This window comes from Emydura macquarii, unplaced genomic scaffold, assembly GCF_026122565.2.
Source record: "Emydura macquarii macquarii isolate MOO-44397 ecotype Brisbane River unplaced genomic scaffold, CSIRO-AGI_Emac_v2 contig_1119, whole genome shotgun sequence".
Classification (NCBI taxonomy): Eukaryota; Metazoa; Chordata; order Testudines; family Chelidae; genus Emydura; species Emydura macquarii.
This window is the reverse complement of record NW_027131256.1, coordinates 15565735-15578171: the sequence shown is the minus strand read 5'-3', so window position 1 is coordinate 15578171 and position 12437 is coordinate 15565735. Positions and strand designations below refer to the sequence as shown.

The 12437-nt window shown below is 40.6% G+C and overlaps 1 protein-coding gene across 2 annotated transcripts in view; it reads right to left on the bottom strand.

Annotated features, from left to right (window-relative positions):
- The window catches only part of CD96 (CD96 molecule), a 37699-nt gene that overhangs the window by 21443 nt on the left and 3819 nt on the right, over positions 1-12437 (bottom strand). For both annotated transcript variants that reach the window (XM_067546394.1, XM_067546395.1), the window contains exons 2-5: positions 11709-12140; positions 6661-6773; positions 4775-5000; positions 1094-1149 (exon numbers count right to left, since the gene is read on the bottom strand). In XM_067546394.1, coding sequence (XP_067402495.1) covers positions 1094-1149; positions 4775-5000; positions 6661-6773; positions 11709-12140 — 827 coding nt within the window. The remainder of the gene's footprint in view (positions 1-1093; positions 1150-4774; positions 5001-6660; positions 6774-11708; positions 12141-12437) is intronic.

The following is a 12437-nucleotide window of genomic DNA, read 5'->3' as shown; positions in this document are numbered from 1 at the left end:
TTGAACATAATCAAGGCAATACTGAAAATGCAGCACTGAAATAGGTCATGGGGGAAATTATGACAGTTCTATGCTCTTGTCTGACATGTGGCTAATCTAAAAGCAGGATGGATGTGGTTTATGCAGGTTTTGTCTGCTTACAGCCCTTCTTAGAAGATTGACTCTTCAGATCACAAAACTTCTTATTTCAGATGTCTACTGATCAAAACACTAAATCTGGCTGGATAAAAGCCATGCAGAAGGTTTTCATGATAATGCTGTCACCAGCTGGTCATTGGGGTACTGATCCATTTTATACAAAATATGGTTTGAGCTGTAAAATTTGGGTAACAATTTAGAATATCCATAATTTTGAGTGCATTCGCATCTGTGATTTTTTTTTGTAGGGGCTCTCTGCTGACAACGTACGCAATGTGCCCTACCTACATTACTGTAGGCAGAGGGTAGTGAGAAACGGAGAAATGAGAGATTTCCCTTAGAACCTCAGGAAGGCTGCCATTAGACTAGGACTGTGGCAATTTAAGTCACAGGATGCAATTTTCAAACATAGATCATGCAAAAATGGCATTGCATCACCTTTACATTGTCACCCCCAGTATATTTTAAAGGGGCTGTAAAGCTGGAATTCCAACTTGCATTCAGGTTGTTACCAGCCAGCACAAGTTGAAACAGCCCTTTAGCTACTCTAACTTCTCTGTGGCTCAGACCAGATCCAGCTACCTTCAAGTAATATCCCCTTGGATCATCCTCAAGAACTCCCTCCTTGGTGCATATGAAGATGTAGTCAAGCATCAACATACTTAGTCTTACGAAAATGCTCTGGGATCTTTTACACTCAGTAGCAGACAATAGTTGTGTTTTATGTCTAGTTTAAGATACTACTCCATAACAATAAGATGGTTCAGTAATAGCTCAGATGAAACAACATGCAATACTGAACTTAAATCACTGATATGACTTACTGCGGTACCTAAGCGTTCCTTAAAAGTCCCACCTCTGATCCTGCTTAGCATGCCAGATTCTGATGGCATTACAGTTGTGTAGTGTAGATGTAGATAGTGTTATATATTATGTAAATTCTAAAATCACTCACCTCCCCAACAGTGCCATTGGAGCTATTTTGGAGGGTAATGGAAATTTCTGGTTTGGCTTGAAAACAAAACAAAACAAAACACCCAACACACGTATTAATGAAACTGACAGCAACCACCACAGTAATTAGCTTCTTTCACCAGTATATCATATTTCATGAAATTGATGCCACGATCAACATGTACCTTTTTATAACGACTACATAACTTGTGGTGAGTACATACTAAATGCCAATGAAAAGAGGAAGGGGCTGACAATTGTAATTGCTACTTTAAATATATCCTAAGACCTGTAACATAATCTTATTGTTTTTTTAATGATCCTAGTATCTGAGGCATATGTATCCAAGAAGTCAGTTCATAACATCTTATATACATATTGGTGATGGTCCTATCCACAGGAGGAAGACAAGGAACAATTTTTTGCTTTCAATGCCTTTCATTTGAGTGTAGGTGATTCTTTCAACATGAGCTTGCACAGATTTTTAAGCCTGTCTAAATGAATTTTTTCTTTTAATTGCAGGTCACTGAACAATTATTCAAAAATAAAAGGTGCATTCTAGCATCACTGAAAGTCCAAGTCATTAATAATGTCTAAAGACATATTAGTTTTGTTACCAACACTTCAGACAAATGGTGGATGGTGATTGATGAACCTCAAAAGATTTGAATTAAAAGCCCAAAATTCAAACGCTTATCTCAACCTTACCGTAACTATCGAGTCCTCTTTTGGCTGAAAACTGGACTGGAAATCCCAGGAAACCAAAGGTTTCTTCTGAGAATTCTGCCTCTTCCTATTTCCAGCCTACATCTTTCCAAATTTCAGCTGTGTTGTCTTCGCTCTGTATCCCAAAATGTTTACCCAGTTTGCTTCTCTAACACCATGGCACTACTTCACTGAGGAATTCTGCCCACATCTGTCTGTCACTTCAGAATAATTCAAAGCTTTTCTGTTCAGGTCAGTTCATGGCTTTCTTTTGTCACCTTTTATAGCTCTCGAAATCTTTTGAATATTGGGTGAAGATTAGGACAGATTTTATTATATTCTAGCCATTTTTGACCACTCCTCTTGTATCTATCTATCTATTTTAAATCAGAGCTGGATACATTTTTTCCAAGTCCTTGTTGGTTGCTGCCCATGCTATTTTCTCCCTTTCAAGAAATTATGTTTGGTGCACAACTATTCAATCCTCCATCTATGGGAAAAGGAACTGGAAGATCTAATAGGTCTTTTCCATCTAACTTCTAAGCTTCTATTAATTGTTTGGCATCCATTTATCTTTCTAGGAACTTTGCAGATGCTTCGAGACCAGTAGGAATTCAGTATCGAGCACGTTGATTTCTGCTGTTGGGCTTTTATTTGACTTGTCAATCATTGGCAAGGCAAATCTCAAAAAACAACGGTTCTTGCTAACTTAATTCAAAGCACTCGCTTCTAAAAAAGGCACATTAGCTAAGCACTTAGTTCCAAAAGTCTTCTATAACCCCTCTCCCCCTCTCATAATTGCTTATTGATGTTTTATGGGAGCTAGAGAAATCCTGTCAGGTCCCTGGCTTTGGCTTTTATTTAATATCTTACTTGAACTCTGACATCGACCCAATATAACACTTGTTGTCACTGACTCTCACACAGAGGGTCAGAGTCTCTGCTGTGCCCAGTTAAAACTGAACACAGCAGTGAGATGGGCAGGGCTGTTAGGGAGAAAATGATAGCTCCCTCATTCTCTGTCTTGCTCTGGTGCAGTATCCACAGCCTAGGGGCTGCTGTAACCTGAGATGGCTAGTTGTCATCCCCAAGTGACCTTATGACAACTGGGGATGGCTATGGCCACTCCCCCAGCCTGCCTCTCCCCAATTCCTATGTTAGGGATGAATAAGGCCTAGGCCAGCACTACGCATGTTAGGGATTCTCTGACCCCAGGGTATTCCCGGCAATGATGGCATTCAATCTCTGCTCCTTCTGTATCACTCCAGAGGTGTAAAAGGAGAACAGCTTTGGCAGAGAGTGTGACCCACAGTATCGTGTACAGCACATACACCAACACTGCACTCAGGTAATAAAAACAGAGATACACATGCACCATAGTGGAGGAGAAGGGAGCGAGAACACTAGTCACTTTACCTGATAAAATCTTAAATATAAACAAGGAGAAAGAGAAGGAAACTGCACTCCCTGTGATCTGTACTCTGTTTGCCTTCTGAACATGTGTGACTAAGATTTAAGTGACATCAAGTCAGCACTTGAAACCCCCCTTCCAACTTCTTTGCTGACTGGAGACCAAGAGAGAAAGAGGGTCCAAGACAGAACCTGTAAGAGGCAGAGTGCCCTTCTCCTCCAGTCCAGCTGCCGGAGATTGGGCTGAGGCTACTTCAGGGCCCTCAAAGAGCACAGCAAAAGGTTTTGGTTTGTCTAGTTGTGCTGAAGTCTGGATCTGCTTCTGTCCCTTCCTCCCATTTCCTGCTAACGTGCTGGCTTTCATGTCTCTGTGCACAGCCACTCCTGACAGAAGTTAACATGAATAGCAAGCAAAAGATATCAACATCTGACATCGTACGCAGAACAAGGGCTATTCTAATTTTAGGAGTTTCAATAGTTTTCTGTGCTCAAGTGACTATCCAGGTTACACTAATTATTTGTCAAATGTCGCTTTTTAAACTTAAAAACCATTTCTGACTCACACGAGCACAAGAGGAAACCTCAGACCATCGTCTTCTATTTTTGTTTCTTTCACCTCAGTGTGTGACAGCCCAAAAGTGTTTCCTTTTTAAAAAAAATATTGCTCCCTGCTGAATCTTTGCATTCTGAGCATCAGCCCAGCGTGAACTGTGTTGCAGACTCCAGAGAGCAGGTGGTTATATAATGGATATATTGACAGACCTTCCACTTGATGCTCATTCATTTTAGCAACCCTGGATTTGTACCTTCAAAGACTCAGTGTACTATAAACAGATTAATCACTCTCACAATTCCCCAGGTCTTTGACACAGCAAACAATGCTGTCCACCTGTATTTCAGAAGTTTTAAAGCAGATTTCCTACACTATTTAAAACAGAACAGGCCAAGATTTGATAAAATGACTACTGATATGGGATGCCTCATTTTGCAGGTGCCCGGTCTGTGATAACTTAAAGGGATCTGATTTTCAGAGAGTGTGGTCAGCAATTTTTTGAGAATCAGGCCCTTTTAACATGTTTAAGTTAGGCATAAAATAAAGAAGCACCCAAAAAATCACTAGTTACTTATTAAAATCTTGGCTGTGATTTATAACTGAACTGGTTACAAGCCAATAACCGCTACAATTTTAATATTATCTTAGTAACAAGGGCACAATGAGCTTGACTGTGAAAGTGCATGAATCCCCAACTGTTACCATGCAAACTTGCACATACAGACGAGCTATTTGTACACCTGTTTGCATGGTCAGTGTCCATTTTGTATACCCAACATGGTGCTTTCCACAGATGCTTTCCTCAGTGTTGCAGGTGTACCTCTGGCACCAGTTATTGAAAATCTGTCCTTAATTGTTTGTTAAGAAACGTGGGTTTAATTTCTGAAGTAATTCACGAGAACTATACCTCACTGCAATTGGAAAAAAGTAAATAAAAACCAACACATTTTAAAATGGCTGTCTGTGTACCATGAACCTTTATAATGCAAAAAACGGAAGAGTCAAACTGCTTACCAAATACTTTCACTTTGGTGATGCTCTCCAGGATTCTTTCAGGATGGTACATCACACGGCAAGAGAACACCTTGCCGTCATCAACAATTTTGATTGGGGAAATTGTTAGTGCATTGTCTGGACCCAGCTGAATTCTTTCCTTGTACAATAGGCTGTCTGTCTTATTGACATACTGGTGATAGAACTCTTTGGCTATAAGTGTTGTTTCTTCATGTCCATTTTCCACCTGTTTCAAACACAGGCAATCATTTCTTCCAGTCACAAAATCATTCCTCCCCCCATCACAATCATTTCCTACCCACCTTCTTTGAGTCAAAACCTCAGGGATCAACCTCCGGTTGCAACATTTAAGCTTAGCACTCATACAGCCTTTTTAAATTCTAGGATTTCAGAGCACTTCACAAAACCAGTCATGATCTCCATTTTACACATGGAGGAAATAGACAGAGTAGCTGGTTGACTGCTCGTGGTCAACGCTCCTGAATTGTAGTTCTGTAGCTTAGACATGAACTACACTGTGTCCTTCCCACCTTCAGCTATCCTTCCACACATTGTTGGGCAACTTTAGCACATTTAAAACTGGAGAAAAATCAGAGAGTCTTATCTTAATCTTTTGATTTTTTTTTTATTTCTAGTTGCACCAAACAAATTGAAAAGCTGAGCTTCTTTATCAACTTCCATTGACTCCTGTGTGCCAGACCTAGCAGCAATGCCTATAGTTAAGATTGACTCACTTTCTCAGGGTGTTTTTACATGCACACACAGTCTCAACATGCACCATATATTTTCACATACTGAAATGCTGAACCTTTTGCTCTCTTTTTCCAATTTGTAGTTTCAGTCAGTTAATGTCACTAAATATAAATTAGCACAGTATGCAGATTTTCTCTACATAATTTCTAAGTTTACGATAAATGTAGTACAAAGAAAAAGAGATCCAAACTGACAGCCAAAGGGGACAGAGCCACCGGTGAAAATAAAACTTATGCTTACACTTGAAGGTCAGATTTAAAAAACGACACCATCAATTAGAGCTTTTCAAAAGTAACAGGTGCCAACATATATAAACCTCACAAACAACAAACAAGGTGCAGAAATTAATGCCAAAGACAGTTTGCTGATCTTCATCTCTGAACTACTGAAAGTGATCCTACAAGACAAGGCTGAAAAAAATACAAAGATTCCTGCAAAAAGTAACATGTAATGCAAAAAATAACTTGCTCAACTCCAAGCCAAGAGCTTCTAAACTTGTTTTGTATGTGATTTCACAAGCCCAGGCAACTGTGTTTGTGAATTGGATCATTCCCCCCCCACCCCCATTCTTCACTTGAAAGTTAGCAGTGAGCAAAAGTATCTCAGTATAGCCTCACTTTCAACCTCTGAAATCACCAGACACCAGACCCGGTGCAGTTCACTACACTGTGAGGTAAACTTGCATGATGTTGAACATTTGGTAGTGCAACAAAGTAAGAATTAAACAACTATTTAAAAAAAAATGGTGCAGAGGTTTTGGTGGGTTTTTTTTAATTTGGTCATTCAAGTTACCAATTTAACTACCCTTTCCAACACACCTTTTGATTTAAATTATGTTGTGAAAAATTAAACTGCAATGTTTTTTCTTTGTTCTCTAATACACTGTTTCTGGATGTGTATGCCACATGCCGTTCTCCGTCAACTGTGGCAATGCTGCATTTCTAGCTTCTCTTCCCTGTTGTCACAGTCTGATGTTCACTCAGGTATTGATATTACCTATATCTTTTGTTTAACAAACCTTTAACTGTTTGCATCCTCCAGTGCAAAGTAAAACATATCTATTTGCTCTGCAACATACAGCCTGTGTTTTTTTCCTTACTGTTTGATCAATAATGGAGGATAGGTATACTTACCATTAGCCATTTCAAAGGAGACTTGGACCAGTTTACAGAAGTCATGTTCTCAAGGCATGGAATTTTCAGTGTTTCGTTTAATAGCATTTCTACCACCACATAGTACTTCTCATCTGGCATAATTGTAGCAAAAAACAAGAAGGATAAAAAAGAATATTAACACAATATGTAGTGTGCTTTAAAATATAATATGTATTGCTTTGCTGTTCCTATGGTATTGATTTCATAGAACAGGCACTGTTTAAAAATTCAATTAAAATACTTCCAAAGCAAAATAATCTTTTACAAACTTATTTGCTAATTGAAAACCATGGTCACAGTACTGCAAGCAATCCCATGCCTGAAAATACCATTGAGTTGAACAGGAATATTGTAAGTAGAGTACTTAAAAAAAAAAAATCAAAAAAATCTGCTAGTTGTATAATTAAGATTTACTCTGAGAAGGAAAACTGGGGAAGGAGGAAAAGAGGAGCCCTCCTCCTTTTGAGTCATGTAAGAGTCTGAAACTTACATTTTCCTCTCAATTTCCTCTTCTGGAATAAACCTTAACACCAATTTGTCCATCTTTGCTACTTTTCATCTGAGGATCTAAAGGAGCTTTACAAACATTGACGAAACCTTGCATCATCTCTTGGGAGTTAAGTATACTCCCTGTTTTACAGATGAGGAAAGAGACAGAGGCGCTAAGTGGCTTGATCAAGGTCACAATCAGACAGTTGCACAGCTGGAAATAGAGTGCAGAACTCCTAACATCCCCCTCATTTTTCTACCCTGGATTCTCCATTTTTAATACAATCATGCTGGGTTTTTTTTTCCTTTCTACCACAGCTTTGCCCAGGAAACACTTTGTTTAATAATCACTAAACAAAGTTCAGATAATGGATGCAACTATCTGAGCACACATTCCCTCCCCAATAACAGCATTACACTTTGAAATAGCAGTAACTAAGTGTCTGCACTCAGCTTCTTTTCCTTCAATGTTTCCCACCCTAGTGTCTCCACTTCAAGTTTCAACAACGGTACAGACATTAAAAGATAGAGCAATTATATAACTAACTACATACAAATGTGGATCAAGAAATACCATCAAATGCAAGATGCTGTGTGATGAATGTGTGCTGAAAGCTTTGCTCTGATGTACAGAGGTCAGACACCCATGCTGGTTTTAATCAATTCTTTCAATGTCCTCTCATATAATTCCTGTGTGGTGCTACTGGACTGTCTGCAGGACCTGGAGGGGTGGATGGGATTGCTGAAGATTAACTCCATTTGTTCCTCACAAGGAAGCCTCAGAAGGTTCTGAGGATTCATTGCTCATTCTTCCTGAGGCTCTGCAGCACAAGGTCACACCCAGGACCCAAGCATAACTTCAGTACAAACTTGTAACACGGGCTCCCTCCCACACACATACCCATGGGAGTTGCAGCCTGGGCCGGGCCCCCCAGGCCCTGGTAAAGTGTACCCTTCCCCCACACACATGGGGGCCCTGGTCTCACCAGGTGCCATTCTGTTGTCTCTCTTGTTCCTCATGTATCACGGGCCATTAGAAGGGGCTGACATATTTCAGTCTGCAATATCCATGAACTGACTATTGCTCTTCCTAGATTCTGGCACTTGTGCATTTCCAGAGCCTGGATGAAACCCAGCTATCTTAGGATCAGTCCAGGCAATACAAAGATGAAGCTGGTGGACAGGAGAAAGCATATTGTAGAATTGATAAGGGTAAGCCTGCTTTGCTTCCTATATGTTGGTATGTCATCCCAGAATCATATTCATTCTGTTACTTCTCTCAGGTGACAGCAATGACCCACTGAATCTTTAGGACTAATCAAAGTGTTTGCTGTTCTCCATTCTAGTAAAGATTTTGCCCATTTATCCATGTCTGTCACCTCCAGGCTAACTAATGTTATACAGTCTACTTAGCACGGTCTTTGAAGGCCACCTGGAAATGTCAGTGTTTACAAAATGCAGCCTTCTGTCTTTTCTATGGGAAGGCACTAGTGCATGCTGGCTAGAAGCTCTTCAGCACTGGAACTAGTTTCCACTAGTAGATTCATCAAAACCTATATCCAGCTCATGCGTTAAGGGTGCTAGACTTGTTTTTTGACTTTTCCTTCAGTCGCAGGTTCTTAGTCTACATGGGCTCTCTCTGGCACACAGTTCTCTGGGTTGCAATGATGACCCTGGTATCTGGAAGAGAAGTGCGGTGTTACTGCTGGCAAGCAGCCCTTGTCATTGAGGCATCAAGAATTGCAGCCTTCAGAATGTGCTTCAGGAAGCAGTTGTGTGTATTTCAATAGGGAAGGACCACTCCAAATGGTAAATGTCAGGTATCACTGCATTACAAAGATCATCGATCTACTTCACAGGATAGTCCAGAATGAGTAACAGGGGAAATGGAGTGACTAACTTCTCATCTACGTAGCAGTACAGCGAAACTGTCTGGGTGAGCCAGCAGGTAAGTTACATATCATGCCGCAGGCTACAGGCAGCGAAGCTTAAAGTAAGATCAGGACACAAACAGGAAGAGGTGTTAAAAGTATGAATCCTTGACGCAAGAGGTAGTTTTGCAGACTGCCTCTCTGCATTCTCACAATTCTATGTCAATAGCTCTATTTTCCACATAGTTCTTTGATTCAGTTCTCTAGTAACAAACTGTCTGCTATGGTCCTTTGTGTTCACCATTTTTGTCTCCCTTAAAATACACATCTGCAACAGGCATATTGATAAATGTAGTAATAATGTTTGGTTTGCTCTGGTAGGGGGTATAGCACAGCTTGCTTGTTTGTGCAGTTGCTGCAAAAAACCAGTTTGAAACTCACTGAACATGAACGATAGTTGTCCTCATTTTAACCTATTTAGTTAGTAATTCTAATGCTGGGCAGGTCTGCATCAGTCGTCAAAGGCATCAGCAAGAACTAAGGAGAAAGACTTCGTTTCTTTAAGAACGAGAGAGAAAACCGAAACACAATGAATGAGCTTAAAATCAAAGTCTCATCTCGTATACTCTTCACTTCCCCCATCCAGTGCTCTCCACACTATAGGGCTGTTCTATAGCCATGGCACGGAAGCAGAACTTTCTGTCCCACAGGGGTGTCAGGAATGCTGCCTGGCTACAGCACAGCGTGTTGTTGCAGTCCTCACAGTGTCTGGTAGGTTTATAACCTCTCTTTAAATATGGGCAGGTTTCACTCGTTGATTATTAACATTCTTTATAGATTCTCACTTCTCTTCGCTAGTTTAATTTTAAATCGGTCTTTTGCCGTTAGTCAAATGGCAAGAAGATCCCCGAAGAGGAGGCTGTGCGGTAACTCCAAGGAGCCTCCTGCGCCCACGAGGTAAGAGGGAACCTTCTTAATTATCCAACATTGACCATGTCAACAGGAGTAGACATATCTTTTATCCAGACCAATAATTTGTCCTCTTTTGTTTTAGCAAGTAGATGGGGATGGGTTTGTTGAGATTGGTCAACTCATGACATTTAAAAACAAATGTGAGATACTCAAAGGCACATTCTGCAGCGTAATCACAGTACCACCACCAAGCTGGAGAGTCTGAGTTTCAGCTTGCACATCCCAGTGTATGTGCCTTTTTGGTAAAAAGATCTAACTTAGGGCCAAATTCTAAAACCATTCAAGTCAACAGAATTTTGCCCTTGGGGCTGGTAGTTGGCCCTTAACGCAGCAGCTGCCATTCTGTTTTGTGCCTATTTTCTATCCTATGCAAGGACAAAGACGTGACTGTCTTCCACCTTCCCTACACCCTTCAGTGCAATACCTTCAAACACTCCTGAAGGTCTGCATATGATTTAATTGCAGTAAACAGGTGAACAAGTGCAACAAGATATACAGCACCCAAGCAATGGCAAATCAGTGTCTTCAATGTCATTTTCCCTGTTTCAGTCTTGTGGTTTGTTAAATACTCTAAATCACATATTTCAGCCGGCTTTTTTAAAGCAACCAAGAAAACCCAGCTTATTTAAAATGTGAGCAACTAAATTCCCTCCTAAAAGGAAAATAGCACATTTCCTCACTTTTTTTCATGTTATCTGAAACAAGGAAAAACTAATTTGATTTCTAATTTTCATTCAAACCAAGCTCCTTAACCTTTCAGCAAACAAGACCAAGTTTCATGAGCATCATATTAATGGTTCTGGGCGGAAATCAGGTGGAACTCACTGACCTCATATGGCTCACAGATGAAACTTGGCGAGTGCAGCAAACTTTAGTTCTTGTGCGAGTTCAAACTCAAGAGTGGTATGAATTCATCCAAACCAAAAACAGAACTTCTGCATACCAAACCTACTGACGTTCACAAAGCACTGCTCCACATGAACTGAACTGCCAACTGTATGCCGTTAGCCGGCCCTGCCTTTGCTTCCACTATTTATTAGATGTTTCTAGGAAGTGTACTGCAAGTTTGAGAGCTGGCTCAGAACAAGTTTGAATTCCTATTTCCCGAACCCACCCTTCAACTGAGGAAATTAGCTAACTGTAGACAATGCAGCCTGATTTTCAAAGAGTCCCAGCACTAACAACACTCACATCAGTCTATGAAAACTCAAGGTGTTCAGCCCTTCTGTTTATCGGTCTCACTCCTAATAATTTGAACACACACGGAGTACAGTATGTTTGGGGAGGCAGGTGTCCTCAACCCCTGGGATGCCGTAGGGCCCAGCCCATCTCCCAATTACCATTCTTTGTCCAGTATATTATTATTCTTCCTAAAGAACACACATCATCCATTCTCCCTGCCACTCACCCAGTTCCTTCCATCCACCTGCTCCAATATTCCTGCACATAAATAAAATTGTGCCATGCTCATCACGAGGCGCTACCATTTACATAGGATAAGGCAAGACAGCAGGCTGTTGGACAACAGCTAAACCAGACAGCAATCTGTCTGGGCAGCAGCAGCACAACACAAGTGCACAACTGGAGTCTTAGAGCAAAATGAATGTAGCCAGACAAAATTATCCACATCATTTATTTGTTCTATTTTTTCCCTAAGTATAACCAAAAACCAATAGGTATCTTACTATCACTTACCTTCTGCCTTGATAGTAAGATTGATTTCCGCAGCTTTTGTTCCATATGGGTAGGTAGCAAAGCTACACTCATACTGCCCACTGAGTGAGAGACTAACGTTACGCAAACGCAGAATCCACCGACTGCACTGCACATGGCTTGCTGTGGCATCATGAGAACTCCAAGTCTTGTTTACATCTACACAGCCGTGGCGGGGAGTCTTAATGAAGGCCACTGAGTAGTTATAAGAAGTCTTAGTAAAAGGTAAGTATTTAATGCCATATATAGGGTGATATACAGCTATTCTACTGGGTGGTGTATCATCAATTTTTGACCATTGTGTTTGTGTCACAGAGATCCCATCTCCATTCAGGATGCTGCATTCAAGAGTCACATCACTCCCAGGGAAAGCGTGATTTGCTTCTGTCTTTATAATGGTGCCTTCAAGCTGGCCTTAAAAAGAAACAGAAAAATTATCAAGTCAAGCAATGCTTGTGAACAATTCCCTTTTAAATCTTCTTCTCAACATTGCTTGGTACCCTCAACGGTATAATAGGCTGAGGCCTAAAATACAGTACTGCAATATTAAGTAAAGTGAAAAGGCTTAGCAGTTGGTGGAAGTAATAAATCACTAGTACAGAGTCCAGAAAAGGACCCTGAGAAGAAAATAAGCAGCTGTTCAAGTAGTTTGAAACAGGATGGGGAGCTCTCATCATATCACCCAAAGAGAAAGGGAAGCTTTGTAGGTGG